Below are 17,068 nucleotides of genomic sequence, written 5' to 3' on the forward strand. Positions count from 1 at the left end.
GAAAATAATAATGTTATTTTAATTTCATAAAGTGCACATGAGATTAAAGTAATAAATTAATTTAAAATAGAAGTCAAGTGGAATATTAAATAAAGTTATTTAATAATGTGCATGGAAAGATGAATGCAAAATAAAATAAAAGATAATAAAAGTTAATTTTGAGTTAATTCAATTGAGCAAAAAGTCTTCTCGGGTGAACGCACAATTAGTGCCCCGATTTGAGGAGAAAACTTCTTATCACAACTTTGGGGTTCATTTTTGGGGGGGACACGAATTTCGACGGGAATTTTTGGGGAGACAACTTTTGGAAGCGAATTTCAGAAGGCTAATTCCAAGAAAGATTTTCGGAAGAAGGTTATTGAAGAGGAGCGAATTCTCTTACAGTTCCTGGGGATTGCATAATAGCATCAGGATCAGGTAGGGTCTTGTGTTTTGATCATCGATTAAATACGCAATTATCCTTTCCTGTCTTCTTCGTGCCTGTGGATTGTATAACTAAATTCTCTGTGATGAAAGCTTAAATATTTCGATATTGTAAATTATTAAATGCTTGTCTATATATTCGACATACGTAAAAATTAGAAGAGTGATCAAGAATTCTTATTTGATAGATTAAAGAAATCTGAATTTAATCGGGGAAGGGTTAAATTTTAAACTTATAAATAAATGAAAATTGTAGATTGAAATTTGAATGGTTAATATTATTTTCTCTATCAGAATATATTTGTGAATGTTTATAAAATATAGATATATATATATATATATAATTATTTATATATATATATATAAACAAATATATATTATTAAAATCTAATTAATTGAAAATTGTTTTTGATAAACAAAACTATTTCTCTTAAAAAGGGCGATTTTAAAATTAAGTTTAGAAGTTCTTTTTAAAAAACAAAATAATATATAAAAAAAATATATATATATAATAAAGGTATGGGGGGGGAGGGATTTACCCCGTGCCCCACCCCCTGTCGCCGTTGGCGACCAGTACTCTGCGTCGCAGGTACTGCGACGGCAGGGTACTTTGTACCCGGCCGCCGCAGGTACTGCGGCTTTGAAGCCGACAGCCTTTTTAAAAAGGCTTTCCTTTTTTTTTTTTTTCATTTTCTTTTTACGTGCGTCTCAAAACATGTTTATTTTATGGAATTTTAAATAATATTAAATTCATAATATTAATTAGTAATAATTTTATTAATAAATTTATATTATTATTAAATCAAATTTTATTATTATGTTATATTATTAATTAATAATTAAATAAATTATTAATTAATGGATAATAGTTAAATAAATTATTAGTTAATTTAATTATATTTGATTTAATTAAAGATTAATACTAAACTATTTTAGGATAGTAAATTTAATATTAAGGATAACCTTATATGTATTTTTGAGCCAATGAATTTATGGGTTGACTTGTAAATTAAGCGGAGAATCTCATGTACTTAAAATGTACTTCAAAACGCAAACTGAACTTTACTGCTAACCCTGTTATGTTTTTTTTAAAATCAACCCAAACTATGAACTATACTGTTTTGTTTATGTTAGCTATGTTTTGGAGTTGATTAGATGTTGACCAGTCTTAGGATGTTACCAGAGGTTCGAGGGTTGTGCGTTTGTGATGTTATGGTGAGTTGTTCTCGATCTTTATACCTGACCTTGGTAATGTGATGCTATGCTCTATTATGGATGTCTTTACTGGTTGTTATTGCTTTCCAATTTCCTTGTGTGAAGCTGAGGTGTTTTTAAGTGAATTGTTCTTGGTGATGTCACATTGTGACATGTTTTGACTTGACCATTTTGGAGTCTTCGATCAGTATTGTGATCTATTATTGGGATACTTGTTGGTTGCTCGTCGGAGAACCATTGGATATTGTGACTTATTATTAATGCCTTCAGTTGCTGATAGAGAACTGTTGTGATCATTATGATTATCATTTGATGCTTTCCAGTCGCTTGTATAGGGCTGAGGTGATATTTGTGATTTGTGATTTCATGAGCCTAGGGTAGGTTATCTATGTGTAGTGTCAGGAAGTGGCTTGCGATAGGGGCCGGGGCCCTAAGTGGCTGCTAGGGTAACTCATTGCAAGTTGTTTTAATAAGTGAAAACATCTCATCTAAATACTGACTTAAATGAATCTAATAAGATAATTTGTATGTTCTCCCCCATGCCTTGAGTGCTAGTACAGACTAGGATGGACTAGAGAGAACGCTTGGTTGCGACCTTGCTTTCCGTAGTATGCCTCGTCAACACGAGAGGATACTAGTGGCCGCAGGATCACAGGGGACCCGAGATTCCTAAGGGATTACTCGAGTAACTTCCGACGTGACTTTTGTGATGACACTTTCCTGCTTGCATGGTAGATTTCCTACGTGTCTTTGTGTGCCTCTGGGTTTAGATGTCAATCTATTTTTAGGAACCTTTGAGTTAGTATACTTATAGGATTTCCTAGACTTAGAGAGTATTGATGTTACATGTTTTGTTATTCCATTGGGACTTGAGACTATCTCCTCAGCGCAGTGGGAGTGGACCATTTAGGTTCCACGTGGTCGGGTGGTAGTGCTTTTTACTCTTACCATTGAGATCCGTCCGAGACACCGTGGTTGGGGTTTTACTGTTAGCTTATACCTTCATTCTGTTCATGGATCATTATGATAGATGGTTATATTATATGTTGGATGTAGTATCATTTTATGATGTATGTATATTTCTTGATGTATGGATTTATTATGTATGATGAATGGTTTCATTTATTTAATGCACGTGTATCATGGATCCGAAGAGGATGATGTATATTTATCTTGTTTCTATATATTCTTTTAAGCCTTTCATACCCTGTGACATGTACAGTGGATGAATGAGCATTTCGAATTAATTTGCCAAGAGGCATTCGGAACAATTGTATATTTTACGAACATTGGACTTTTCATTATTCTTTCATATGGATGTATTAAATGATGGACTTGGTTTTAGATTAGATTTTACATGTGATTCAACGTCATGGGATCTTTAAGGAATGCAACCTGTTATGTATGTTATTGCTTCCGCTACTTTGTGTTTGATGTGTATGTTATACTTTCTTTTTTTTTCTTTTTTTTAAAATGCTATCAAACTTAGTCAAACTTTAGGTTTTTCATTTGGATCCCTTGGCGGGGCGTTACAGTACCCTCCTTTCTTGCAGCTCAAATCTGCAACCAAATGTTTCAAACACAGCCAAATGCAGTTGAGATTTTAGAAAAGCTTCAACACTAACCTGAGTACTGTGTCTGGGTCAGTAACAACACTCCCATCAATGGTGATCTGTGCCAAAGGACTGAGCTAATGAGGCCGTTCGTTTATGTTGTTCATTCATTCTTTTTTCTAGAAAAGACCATGGATACAATCTGAAATATTACTCTTCAGAAACTCACCTGGCCATTGTGAATACGCTGCAGCCAACTGCTCCAATGTTAGCATGTTTTACTCAAATACTAACTACTCATTACAGTCTAAAGCATCTCCTTACAAAGAATAATTAACCAAGACTGATCGGAATTCATATCTTGCTACTAATTTAAGAAAAGGAGAAGCAATGCACATTACAAAATTAACAGAGTAAAAAGAAATCAAATCTCATTTATTTTACCCATCAATATGTGAAACCAAATTTGTACTGAAAAAGCTTTCAAAAATGTTGGAGAATGTTAACCTTTGAAGCAAAGAAAATTTTCAAAAACAGACCATGTCCTAGACTAATGGTCCTGCTGCAATGATTTACATATTTCAATAACTTCAGGATCTGCTATTTTCCATTGATATAGGCTTTAAGTAGAAGGTTTGCAACTGAATTTCTAGTTAATCCCCAGATTAATTTTATCCAAAATTTTCAGACTTTAAAATCAGTAAATTCCTTGACATATTAAAGTGAAAAATCCATTCTGGATTGGTAACAGATTACCATAGTCAATCCTCAAATTTGCAAGGGGTGAGCTGCTAGGAATAGTTTGTAGGGCTTAAATACTTCCTCTACTAAAAATATCATAAATCTTCAGAAGGTTTTCATCCTTGGAAGATTGTGTAAGAATCCAAGCTCCTTTCGATGGCATAATAATGTGATTCATCACCATATGCACAAAGGAACCCTCAACCTTCTTTTGTAGTATTTTGGAGAGAAAATATGAATAAATAGAAATCCTGAAATGCCAACCTATGTCCTCCAAGAACTGCAGAGTCCCCTTTCTCTTACCAATTAGCTTACGAGACTCCAGAACTGAGTTAAAAGCCTCCAGAACTGAGTTAAAAGCCCACAAATTTATTATGCTCAAATTAGGGACATTGCAAAAAGATTATTATTTTTAGCATGTGGTCCTAGTCTCTACTGTGTTATTGTTTTCCATTATCTAGGATGCATAAAGTGTTAAATTGTTATGTCATGAAATACCTACAATCTTAAGGTCCCCACAGAGCAAAAAAATTATTATTATTATTATTATAGTTTCCTCGTGCCACTCTTCATGAAGTGGCAGAAATCCTTCTTCATATTTCTACAAAGGAAACTACAAAATTAGTTAAGTTATTTGCATTTTCATGTAGAATTGAAGGTAAAATATATGAGCAAATTGAGAGCATAGAGTTCCCTCTTATCTCCAATTGTGTCAACTATTTGTTTAGGGAACTTTCAAATGAGAGTTCTTGAAAACTTATCCATTTAAACTAGGTAGACGGAAGAGATTCAAAGATGACACAAATGTATGTTGGGATCATGGCAAAGATAGCACAAAAGAATTTCATGTTAACCTTAACAGACTTTCACCAAATGTAAAATTCGTCAGAATTAAAAAAATTGATGTACTGAGGCTGCTTTCCTACTCACTCTAAACTGAAAATTGGAATCACGGTTGGCAAAGCATAAGTGGGATCTGAAAAGCAAACGGATGTATTTGAGACCACTTTCCTACTCACTTTATCCTGGAAATGAATTAAGGTTGGCAGACGATGAGTGTGATCCAGAAAAATAACAAGTGTGTAACACGATAGAAGGCCAATGTGGAAGACCAAGTATTGGGGAAACAAGTGGATTCACCTATGAAAATTGAGGAACATGACCGAATGCGATAATATTTCTAAGATTTGATACCAACAGAGATTTCCTTACAGTTAAGGTGTACGAAATTAAACAATAATCATCAAGTATGAAACGCTACGGTCAATAATAAGTCCACCAGTTATACTAATCAGATAGTTAGCTATCTAATGAGCAACAACTGTAAGTAATGATGTGGCGAATTGACAATGATTGAAGAGTTAACAGTATAATCAATGAGAATATATATCACTTATGCTGACATTGACTAATCTTAGGAGACACAGTGCCTATGATAATCAAACTAGATTATGAATACAGAGATAAGTGATGCAATTTAATTAAGATAAGTTATAAGACGTGCCTCTTAGAAGGAAACCACTTCATTGTGCCAAAATATATATAGGAGTACACATGCATTCAGAGGCATCGAGGAATAAGGATTATAAAATATATTACTCTTCAAAAGTAAAGGAAAGGAATCTTTACATTTCTCGCAAGCATTGTGTGACAGCGGATTATGCTATTGATTCACAGAAATCTAAATCTAAATGAAATCAGAACTATTTATGTACTTAGCCAATTTCATAATTACTTGCTAAGGCTGTCAAGAGGATAGGCAGTTGTGTAGGGAGAGGCGAATAAATTTCCATCACATGATGAGTAGATCCTAAGATGGGTAAGAGCCTGGTTGTAGACTATTTCACACACCCTAGCACAGTAATTCCACCATTTTTATTAGGGTTGATAATTAAGAGAGAAGTAAGGAATTGGGGCTTAAGTATGTTAACTGTCAAAGACTCAAATGTACTCTAAATTATTAACTGTTTCTTAATTTAATATGATTTATATGCATAGTAAGGTATGTTAATCAATGGGAATTGGCAGCTTCCTTGAGAGTAATGTTACAATTTCGCCATTCCCAAGCGTACTAGTTGGGAAATCTAGGGTAAATTAAGTCAAGTCCCAGTGAGGAACATTACACCATGTTATTAATCATGGTAGTGTGGTAGCGAGGGAAAATAAGCATTAGTGGAACACGATGATAACAGAACATGAAATCTGCATTCATGAGCAAAAGCGTTGGCAAGAGATAACTTTGTGAAAAGCAAAGATATCATAGAGAAACTATCAAAACCAGGCAGCATGGTAACAATATCTGCAGAGATAGGAACAACAAGGGGGATGGGCCCCCTGGCCTTTTTGGCCTGCTCCTATCCCTGGTACAGTATAGGGATGAGAGGACTTCATTTATCCGTCCCCCATGTCATTCCCGTTCTACAAATAAACAGAAATGCTCCCCAAACGGAAAAAACAAATTGATGGGGACTCAAATACAAGAATCTGTAACAGGGATGGCCTAGCCATTCCTCGACTTTCCCTAGGACAAATTCCCATGCCCGACTGCCCAGCAAGTAATGTGCCACATAAACATATAAAAGCACATTTTTTAAAATACTTGCTTGGCTTGGCCAGGCCCACATGCATAATAGATGATGCTTAAATATACAAAGCCCTATCTTAGAAGATAAAACAACCCAAACACATTAAAAAGAGTTCATTTTATACATTTCCTAATAAGAAGAAGAGTAGCTTGTGAAGGAGGAGGAGCTTGTGATGGAGTGAAGAAAAGTTGCAAGAGGAGGTTTTTGCATCACATCTTCTTCATTAGAGGTATGTTTTTCATTTTGTATTCATTTGTAGCTATTTCTTTTAGATTTTTTCCAGACTTTTTCAAGTTTTGCAACACATAGGGAGGGCATTGTAAGTTTACTGTTTTTATTTTTAAGTTTGCAGCTTTATTTGACATTTTAAAAAGAATAAAAACATAAATAACAGTGGGAGTGAGGGAGTGGTGATAGTATGGAAGTTCAAACGGAAGAAACATCTCATAGAAATAGACCTAGTAGAATGGCAACCGTTGGTGGGTCTTCAAGCAATGCATATGTAGTAGGGACATTTACTGTCCCTTTTCGGGATCACCTTTTACTTTGCCTTTGCTCTCAAAATTTGAATAGCATTCCTTTATTGTTGCTGGTTCGTTGGAGAGAAGGTTGTGTGGGAAGATTGCATTTGTTTAAAGACATGAATTTTGTAATACTTGCTCCTTATCCACTAGTATACTCCAGTATTGTAGATTTCTATCTCCTTTGATCTCCAAACGGTGATGATCACTCCCAGATCTGTTCTCTGTTGTAATTTGTGGTATTGTTTGCTAATATGGTTCTTTCCAATTGCCTTTCATCTTTATCTTCTTGAAAACAACTCGCTTTATATTCAACTATAAAGGGACTTGGTTTATTGTTATTGAACTCAAAAAATTAAGAGGAATTAAATTCTCTGGCTGAGGTTATTTGTTCTAATCACTATTTGTTTCTCATCAGCTCGAAGTGAACCTTATATTTTTCTTATCTGATTGTTGATTGATATTCCTAATTCCTTGAAAGAATTGATTTGATTTATTTTTATAAATATCCCCTTCCAATGAAGGATTTCAACTCTAAATAACAAAAGGCGTGTCTATTTTGGAGATCACCTCTCTTCCTCAGTGCTAATCGCACTTCTCCGCAGTTATTAATCTCTTAATAATATGCCACATATGACTCTGTTATTTGGTCCTTTAGAAACATTTCCAGTATGATGGATTGAATGAAAGCTCAAATGGGTTGATGTTCTAACTATGAAGAGTCTCATGTTTATGAACCACATATGTACTGAGGCACTTGTTGATTAACCGATGAATGCAGCCCTCATTTGCTACAATAGCTAAGCTCTATATGATGCCTGACAATTCTTATTTGATGCTTGATGAGTGAAATTGCTTCCTCCAATCTCTAATTTTCCCAACTAACATGATCTCAATGTGCATCACAACATTCAGTCAGATGAACCCACGCATACAATGCAGGTGTTGCATTCAGTATAGAGACCATTGTGCAATGATGAATGTCTTCGTATGATATATTGCCAAGGCCCAAGAAATTGTACTTCAACAAATGAGAAAGGACAACCATCACTAGCTTCCCAAACTTATGCATGTCCACCATATTGACTCGTGCTAAAGAATTGGACTTGCAGCTTTTGTAATCGAGAAGAGAAGGATACACGCCCAGAGCGAACGCACTCTTCCGTACTCTTGTCAAGAGGGAAGAGCGTGTGTTGTGGTTTCTTGATTGATGATCTTCTCCCTAGACTTTAATGACCTATGCAAGAAGGCTCTGCTCTCCTATTAAGACTATGCCCTCCCTTCTTCCCTCCCCTTTTGCTCCGATTGGATATCGAGGAAATTCCATATCTTCTTCCTTATTTTGTTTCTAATCTGGAATATGTTCATTTATTATTATTAAACTTATGTAATATTTATTTGTTTATTTTATGTTCTAATACTATTATTATTTATTTTATTAATTATATTATATATACTATATTAATTTGATATAATAGTTTATATTATAATACTATTATGTTTATTTATTAATATTTGATATCATTTCCTACTCTATCAATTTATATACTATATTCCTTCACTATTATTTTAATAATATAGTTTAATAATAAATTATATTAGTATTTATTAGTATTTTTTCATTCATTATATTATTTATATTATTTGTTATTTAATTCTATTCTAGAAAAGTGTACATGAAAAGGAAGCAACCTCTAAGACATTTAAGTGCACTTCCAAAGCCCTCAAAGACATTACAAAAGGTGCATTCAAATCTTCATCATTTGCATAAAGACATTCTCTAGAAACCTCTCCTACAATTTGCGACAAGAATTGATAAAGATAAGACAAAACATTCCAAGGGTAGTAGTGTATGGGAGTGTATTTATGCCACAAACAACATAGGGGTAGCTATACTAGAGCCTATTGCCATCAACTTGTAGATGGGTGGTCAAGGGGTGAAAGGTTGCAAGAAAATAATACAAGTTCAAAAACTTGAGGCAACTAAATTGCATATTGAGGGGGATGTTTTCAAAGCAAGGACTTCAATTAAGAATGTGCAAGCTAGTATGTCAAGGACTACAAAATCCACGGATGATGCTAAATTGCATATTGAGGGGGATGTATTCAAAGCAGGGACTTCAATTAAGAATGTGCAAGCTAGTATGTCAAGGACTATAAGATCCGTGGATGATGCTTCTCATAGGGAAGAAAGTGTCAGTTCCACTTCTAGTAAAAGAAAGGCAAAGAAAACTAAGAGAGAAACTAATGTTGTTGATTTTAATATGTAAGTATAAGAGGTGGTTGAATCATCCATTGCTAAGTTTCTTTATGCTCATGCTATACCATTCTATTTCTCACATTCGTCGTTTTTTAAACATATGTGCAAAGATATGTATGTTATCGGTCCCTTGTTTATTCCACCTACAAAAATGAAACTATGCATAACCCTTCTTAGAGTACTCCAAAGTGGGTATTTTGATGGAGGATATGAGACGTATATGGTTAAGGGACGGATGCTCCATCATCATGGATGGGTGGACCAATATTAAACATTGGCCACTAATCAATCTTCACTAGCACAAGCAGCTCTTATTTTCTAAGAGCCATAGATTGTTCAAGGGAAAGGAAGGATGCAATCTTCCAATTTCATATTTTGAGAGATGCTATAGAAGAGGTTGGACCCTCTAATTTTATGCAAGAAGTGATTGATTCAACATAGGTGTGTAAGTTAGTTGGATTGATGGTGGAGGGTGCTTATAAGCATATTTTTTGGACCTCGTGTCGAGTGCATGTATTGAACAATACCTCTAAGAAAATTGGGAAAATCAATTAGGTGAAGTCAATGGTGTCAAAGGCTAGAGATGTACAATTGTTTATTTGCAACCATCACACTTCTCTTGCATTGTTTAGGACATTTTCGAAGGCGCAATTTCTCAAGCCCATGGAGACTAGATATGCCAAATACTTTACTTTGTTGGAGAGGATGTTTGAAGTCCAAAAGGGTCAATCCATGGTGGTTAACGCAAAGTGAGGTAGAAACACCACAGAGGGTAGAAATGTGATCCAAAGAATCCTCATAATAATGGGTGGCCCACAATGAGGTAAAAAAATTAGTATTGTTGATTTTATTAAATTATGTCTGATTTTATTATTTAAGAATTAAGAAGTTTCTAACTTGTAACTTGTTTGCACTTGCAAATACATTTGTTCCTTCATTGAGCCTATTGTGCAAGTGATTAGATATGTCGATACTAACACTACAAACCTTGCAGAGACTTATGAGATCTTTGTCAGCATGCTTGGGCAGATCAAGGAAGCTATTCATAGCAAGCACCCTACTTTGGAATTTAATGAGTGGAACATAATGAACACCCTGCTTCATATGGAAGCCTATGCTCTCAATCCCAAATTGTATGCATTGAGACTTCGAAGAGTGTCTTCATCTAGTGATAAAAAGGTGATTCTCAAGCTTTCAATTTAAATTTCGAATAGCAAGGTAGATCTCTTATCTCTTCATTACTTAATAAGAGTTATTTTGTGCTCAACTCAAGTGAAGGATGACTTCTTTAAGGCCCTTTCAAAAATGTACAATGAGATGATGCTACTGTACATTGCGCTCAATGGCTTTGCATTTACCAATCTTTTTGGTCCAACCTTTGGCATGCCAAAGGCAAGGACAAATAGAGCTATATTAGCTCAAAATGACCTTACTGGATGGTGGATGTGGCATGGTAGGGATGCACCAGAGCTAAGAGTACTTGTCTTTCATCTTCTTTCACAGGTCGCCAGTTCCTTTTTTGTAGAAAAGAATCAGTCCACATATAGCTTCATCCAATTAGTCAAGAGGAACAACCTTACCTCTAGAGAATCAAAGAGGTTAATGGCCGTTCATAGTGTATTACGGCTACAAGATCGACACACTACTAAGTATCTTTAGATGTTCAGGCTTATTTTGAGATGTCAATCCTAAAGATACTTTAAAAAGACACGCCTCCAAGATTGGTTGTAGATCCATTGGTTGAGAAAGACCTTCATCCTGACAATGACTCGGATTCTAGTTCTGATTTTGATTTTGATTCCTAGACCTACCATCTACTATTTATGAATAGCCATCTATTTACTTATATTTTGACATTATAATTATTCTGGATGGTTGATTTTGGAGTTGGCCTCCTTTGTTTACTGTTTAGCAGTTAAGTATTTAAAATATATGTCACTTCATGGTTGAAACTTGGAGTTTTTCGACATTTTTGTTATATGGATGCCATATGTTGACAATGAAAGCATTTGAATTTTGTTAAATTGCTTATTGATTCACGTGAAATCTCAATTCAAGTCTAATGCTATGCATTTTTGGAGATATATGTTTGGTTGTTGTTAGTGATGTCAAACATTGTGATCCGGAGGTGTTTGTGGTTGCTTAAATACTATGATCCAAAAGTATGCTTTCCTTAGAGGAGTAACTTTGTGTACTGAACCTTTAGAAAAATATATGGCAAGTATGAATTCAGGACAATGAAGACAATTATGTATCATGTGATCATGTGAAGAGAATGTTTAATAGTGTGTAATATCCCCCTCTACTATGAAATTTAATATTAAATCACGATAGAATTGAAATATAGAATAAATAAGTAATAAATAAATAAATAACAAATATTAAAATATATATTGAGCAATTACTATCACATTTACCCTTTAGAAAAATACAATTATGAATTCGTTGAGCATGACAGAGTCACTTGACATAAATAGGGAATGATACAGGTCAGATGTACCTTAGGTCTAAATTAGATTGATCTATCAAAATCATTATATAAATGTTTCACACCTCGGAAAATAGTAAGCTCATGTCACCAAACACACTGGCAATAATATATGAAACATTTGTGTACCTCCATTATTTGCTTCATGTTTTGTTTATGTCATTCCCTCTATCTTAGCCACTTTGATTTTTGAGACTAAAGCGAACTTGACTAGCACTAGAGCATCATAAGAGTCACTCAATCTGTCGATGAAAGGTAAGCCTCTAATTTTCAAGTTTGCAACCTACTCCCTCGATACCTTCTTGAATTGACTATCTATCTGTAGCTGAGAAAATAGCTCTTTGTTATTGTCTAAAGTGGGCTCCAAAATGGTATCATAGGAGCTTGCCAATTGGGTAGACAAAGGTGTCAACAATGACCTTAACCTTTCTGAGAGTAATTCCGCCATTACTTTCAATTGCTATTTGTCCATTTTGGTTTCTCAATTCTTTTCTGTGCCTTGACATTTGAGAAATGTCAGCTAGCCATGTGTTGATCAAAGTTTGGATTACCAATATCAATTCTAGTAACATTAAAATCAGCAGGGGTGGTTGTGTTGGGATCTTTCTAGACAGTAGGGCGGCAATCTCTAAAAACACATGACCAATTTGATCATCTTCTACAAGGTGAGAAGTAGTCTTCAATTTCTTTGCCTTAGGGGCAAGGGAAGCTTGAAGGACTTGAGAAATCGCTTCCTTGGGAGGGCATTTCATGCTTCTCTCTTTCTCTTCTTATCGAAGCTAGCTTGTAACCATGAGGGGGTTGATAGCACTTGGGAAGCAGCCTTTAGGGCATCACATGGTAAAAACAATGTCCTTTTCACTAGTGGAATGGTGTTACATAGATCATGTGTGGAAAAGGGGAGCAATTTCATTACCGTACCTAACTTGGAGCAGGTTGTTGAGGATCTTGAGTTGGTTCCTTCCCCTTTTATTCATCCTTCTAGGATGCTTTTGCTTTCTTCTCCTGGCCTCCCTGATCTTCTTGGTCAATGGCTACATCATCCACAATGAGATCAAAATCAAGTAAGGGACCTGCTCCACATGTAGGGGTAATTCCCATACCCTTCTCTGGCAGTTGCTTGTCACCTCCCCTATTTGCACCTAATCAATCCATTGCTAGTATGCTTGAAATTGAGATATTTTGAGTTGATAGGGGAGTTGGGTCTTGACTGGGAGCAACAAGGATGCTCGATGTTATCTTTCCCTTCCCATCTTTTCTTCATCAACCATGTTTAAGTCCTTTTTAGGATAGGTGCTGTTTGTATATCCAGATCATCAAATTCTATGGTTTCCCAGTTTTCTGGGCTTTAGCGGGTATCTTGCACCTTTGCATAATAACGTGGGTCTACCATATTTGATGTGTCATCGGTAATTCCATGAATATTGAATTGAAAGTGATACCCTTGGCTTTGCTTAATGCTCAATCTAGACAAAGACCTCCTTTGCACCTCATATTCATCCGCACAATTCACACAAAAATCCTCCAATGTAGGATTATGGTGGTGTGATGATCCTAGCTGCAAGTTATCCTTCACAAAATTGTTTGGTTGAACTACCCCCTTATAACATTGCATGTTAAAATTGTGTATTTGCTTGCTGCTCTGGTATTATTGATGACATTGGAAGAAGATTGACATGTGCATACCCTTAATTGGATGGGGAAGTTGATACCTGCCTTGTGCCTTTCTACACACCTTTTATTCACTTCACAAATCTGTCTAAACAGCTAAACCGTGATAATCTTATTATCTGCGTAAAGGGGTAGTTTCCATGGGAAATCATCAGAAGCACCAATCCTAATATACGTGAAAGTGGGAAACTGAATGAAATAGTTGTCATAAATCTAAAACAATGTGATGGCTTCAGGGGAAATCTTCCTTTCCAAGCCTCCCTGCAATTCACAGACCAATTTCATAGTAAAAATGTTATTCACACTACGGAAATTAGCATAACTATTATGCAATTGCAAGCTGGGTTAAAATCATAAGTTTAGCTGTTATCTTCAAAATCATGCACATGTTCCAACCCAGGCCAATATTGAGTGCAAGCTAGGGCATACAACAACTATGAAGACACGTAAAAGAATTGATTTAGTGAAAATGCATTGATTAGCTGATGTATTCAATTCCTAATTATTCCTACCCAATCGAAGTATCCTCATCCAGCACAAATCATCTGAACAAAGGAAAACATCCACTAATCTAGGCAAATGGTATTCTCATCTCCTCTAAGCCTGTGTAAGAGTACTATAATATTTGTGATTTCACCCTTAACTAATGTCTGGAGGATTGTTTTGGGTAATTTTGACCGACCCTTGGTGGAAAAAACCAATTTTTCGCAGTTTTTCTTCTATTTACACCCTTCTTCATGCTAAATTCAGTTTGGGGTGAAGTAAAATCCCAATGTGCATACTCTTCCCTTACTGGCAATCAGACAAAAAAATTTATTGTTTCCCTATTAAGAGTAATGAGCATTCTTTCATCCCAGATTTTAATTTCTCTGGTGTCTGGATTATATCGATTATGCATTCTATGATTAAACTGACACTCTGCATGGCAACAGGGAATCCAACAGCTACCAACAACCCGCTTTCCACCAACTTCTCAGTGGTTGGGTGTCTATTTGGCTGTCTAATTCTACCTCAGAACTCCCTCAAATTAACATGTCCCAGTTTGGTATTCTAAGTGATCATACTCTTAGTTTTTAAATCTCATCTTTCCCTCTTTGTTTTTCTTTTTAAAATTAGCTATGACAACAGCTATTCACCCCAGACAAAATCAAACAGAGAACAGATAATGGCAGACTTCAAAACAAAACTCAATCATATTAACAGTTGTTGCTTGCAGGTTGGATTCAAACTACTTTACAGCCACTGGGACATGTCAGCTATTCAAATTTGAAAATAAGTGTTATTCTTTTTTTGCATTGTTGGATTTGGGCATCAGAAATGGAACTCCCTCCTAGCTTTATGACTTCCTATTCATGTCTTTTCTCTTAACTTTCAAAAGTTTCATTTCTAATATCATTTTCCAATCAGAGTTCTTGAGTTGAAATTTACCCCTGCCTTATGTTCCTTGTAGCATCACGTTCTCCACAATTTTGAATAACGGCAATTCATCTCAACTTTCACTTTTACATTCTTCCATTTTTACACCTTTCCAATCTCTAAAATGTTATCTCTTATTTATGGATTTGATGAATATGAAATTTATAACATAGAATATAGTTTCAACACCTTTGGCTATGGAAGTCACTTCTTCAATCTGCACAACGAGTCAAGTGGTTGGGTTTGTGACTTTTGTGGTTCACTCTTTCCTTTGAAGATTGTAGCATCTTGTGTATTGGCTGTGGTAATTTCAGGCCATGCCAAGAGAGGTTTGAAGCCAAATTTGTCCATCCAAAAAATGGTGTATGCATTTCAAGACTGGCAAGCATGGGCTTCCTTACAATCCTTTGCTTGTCCTTATTTTTAAAAAAATTATCTCGCTACTACTGTAGTTGTAGCTAGCTGTAATTTTGGTTTCATTTTCAGAAATTTAGTGTAAGAGTTAGTAAATTGGTGAAGTGGTGAACCTATCTATATAAAAGGGTAGAAAAATCAATGTGTTTGGTTTAACTTTCGTGCCTTGTAATTCTATAAAAGATAATATGTATTTGCGCAGTCTTAATATGGCCTTCCCTTCAAGGGTGGACAAAATTTCGAAAGTTTGGAGTAGCGTTTCAGCTTTTGAAACCTCTCACCATATCAAAATCAAAAAACTAAGAACAATGCCTTAATATTAACTAAGTCGTCCCATGAGACTTCACTCATTTGTCTGGGCAATTTCCACTACAAACAAGCATAAATGGGCGGAGAACGGGTTCTATTTATTTGCAGCGCACTGTTAGTGATGAACGGATGGCTGCCTATGTTTCCGCACAAACTCTAACAAAATGAGAGGTCACGGCCATATTATCCCAAGTTTGTTGAAGCCCCTGAACCCAAAATATTATCTAATACATATCCATGTAAATTGGAAGGAAATAACAATTTCCCACCATGGCTAGTGCCCCCAAGCCCTGCTAGATTAAGATTGCATATGAAAGAATTTGTAACAAAACTTTATCAGGCAAAGGAACTAGCTGCATTGTGAGAAACAGCAAATTGTTTTCCATAATCTTATTTTTAAATACACTATTTCATTCAAATACTATCCTTGAGCTATATAATCCAAGAAATCACGACAAAGGAAATCAAAAGTTCAAATTTTGTACAGGAAAGATTGTTATTTAGTGTTAATTAGATAAAAAAATGTCACTAACTTCCATTGCACAAACGGATGTCAGAATCCTATAAACAATACAAATTGATGGAAATGAGGTAAACAGAAGACATTTTAAGTCCAGGAAGGTCCACCAGGAAGTTTTATCGAATGAACATACACACAAGAGGGAAATAATAGTTTAAAATGTACCCTTTTGTAGGAGCCGAATTCTTGTACCGCGACGAATAGAATTCGATGAGAGTAGGCACTGGATGACAATGAATTATAAGTATGGCATTTGTTTGCAAACAAAGAAAATAGCCAGTACTACAAGTTTGAAAAGCTTACAAGAAGGAGCATGCTTGACAGTGTCTGCGTAGAATAATCCTTGGTTAAACTCTGGCCAGGGGATACCAAAAGCTTTCATTGGGTTTAATTTCCGCTTCTCAATACCCACATGTAAATAAACTTTAAAAATTCAGAGAAATTCTCTACTAGTGCAAGACTTCAGCGGCTCGTGGGGTGCAAATCGGAGAATTTTGTTGATGTTGATTTTTGTTCTTGAGGAGAGGTTACTTGTTGGGTAGGATCAGTCGTAGTAGAAGCATTTGGAAATTTCAGAGATATTCCGTTTACGAGAGGGGGGGAAAACAAAAGCATATTATTTAGTTTAAAGATTTGTATTAATTGTGATGTGAATATCAAGATTTCCCTGTGTGATTTTGAGTCAAACTCATTGACCCATGTTTCATGAGTAGTGATTCAACATGAATCCATCTCTCATGAGAATAAATCGAACACTTAGCACTCATTGGATCTAGGTGATGCTCACAGGGGTGAAGCACCGGGAGAGGTCACCCATCTCAGTACTACTCCAGCCTGAGCACGCTTAACTATAGAGTTTCCTCCATAGTTAAACTCAAAGCTTGCAACCCCATTTACTCATGAGAATAAATGGAACACTTAGCACTCATTGGATCTAGGTGATGCTCACAGG

The 17,068-nt window shown here is 35.5% G+C and overlaps 1 protein-coding gene across 10 annotated transcripts in view; it reads right to left on the reverse strand.

Annotated features, from left to right (window-relative positions):
• LOC149552570 (Pseudouridine synthase family protein) overlaps window positions 1-16,744 on the reverse strand; it is a 249,888-nt gene extending 233,144 nt beyond the window's left edge. For 7 of the 10 annotated variants that reach the window (XR_016352956.1, XR_016352955.1, XR_016352957.1 and 4 more), the window contains exons 1-4: window positions 16,420-16,743; window positions 16,282-16,339; window positions 3,421-3,448; window positions 3,264-3,310 (exon numbers count right to left, since the gene is read on the reverse strand). Coding sequence is in view for 6 of the 10 variants with exons in the window: in XM_089788164.1 (XP_089644290.1) it covers window positions 3,264-3,310; window positions 3,421-3,448; window positions 16,282-16,339; window positions 16,420-16,498 (212 nt within the window). In the remaining 4 variants the exon portion in view is untranslated. Of the gene's footprint in view, window positions 1-3,263; window positions 3,311-3,420; window positions 3,449-16,281; window positions 16,340-16,419 lie in introns of all 10 variants that reach the window. The other 3 variants (XM_089788168.1, XM_089788163.1, XM_089788166.1) reach the window with 3 other exon arrangements.
• Between the last annotated feature and the right edge of the window lie 324 nt (window positions 16,745-17,068).

The sequence above is a fragment of the Cupressus sempervirens genome, chromosome 6 (genome assembly GCF_028749045.1).
Source record: "Cupressus sempervirens isolate cs-2001-9-10 chromosome 6, ASM2874904v1, whole genome shotgun sequence".
Lineage (NCBI taxonomy): Eukaryota > Viridiplantae > Streptophyta > Pinopsida > Cupressales > Cupressaceae > Cupressus > Cupressus sempervirens.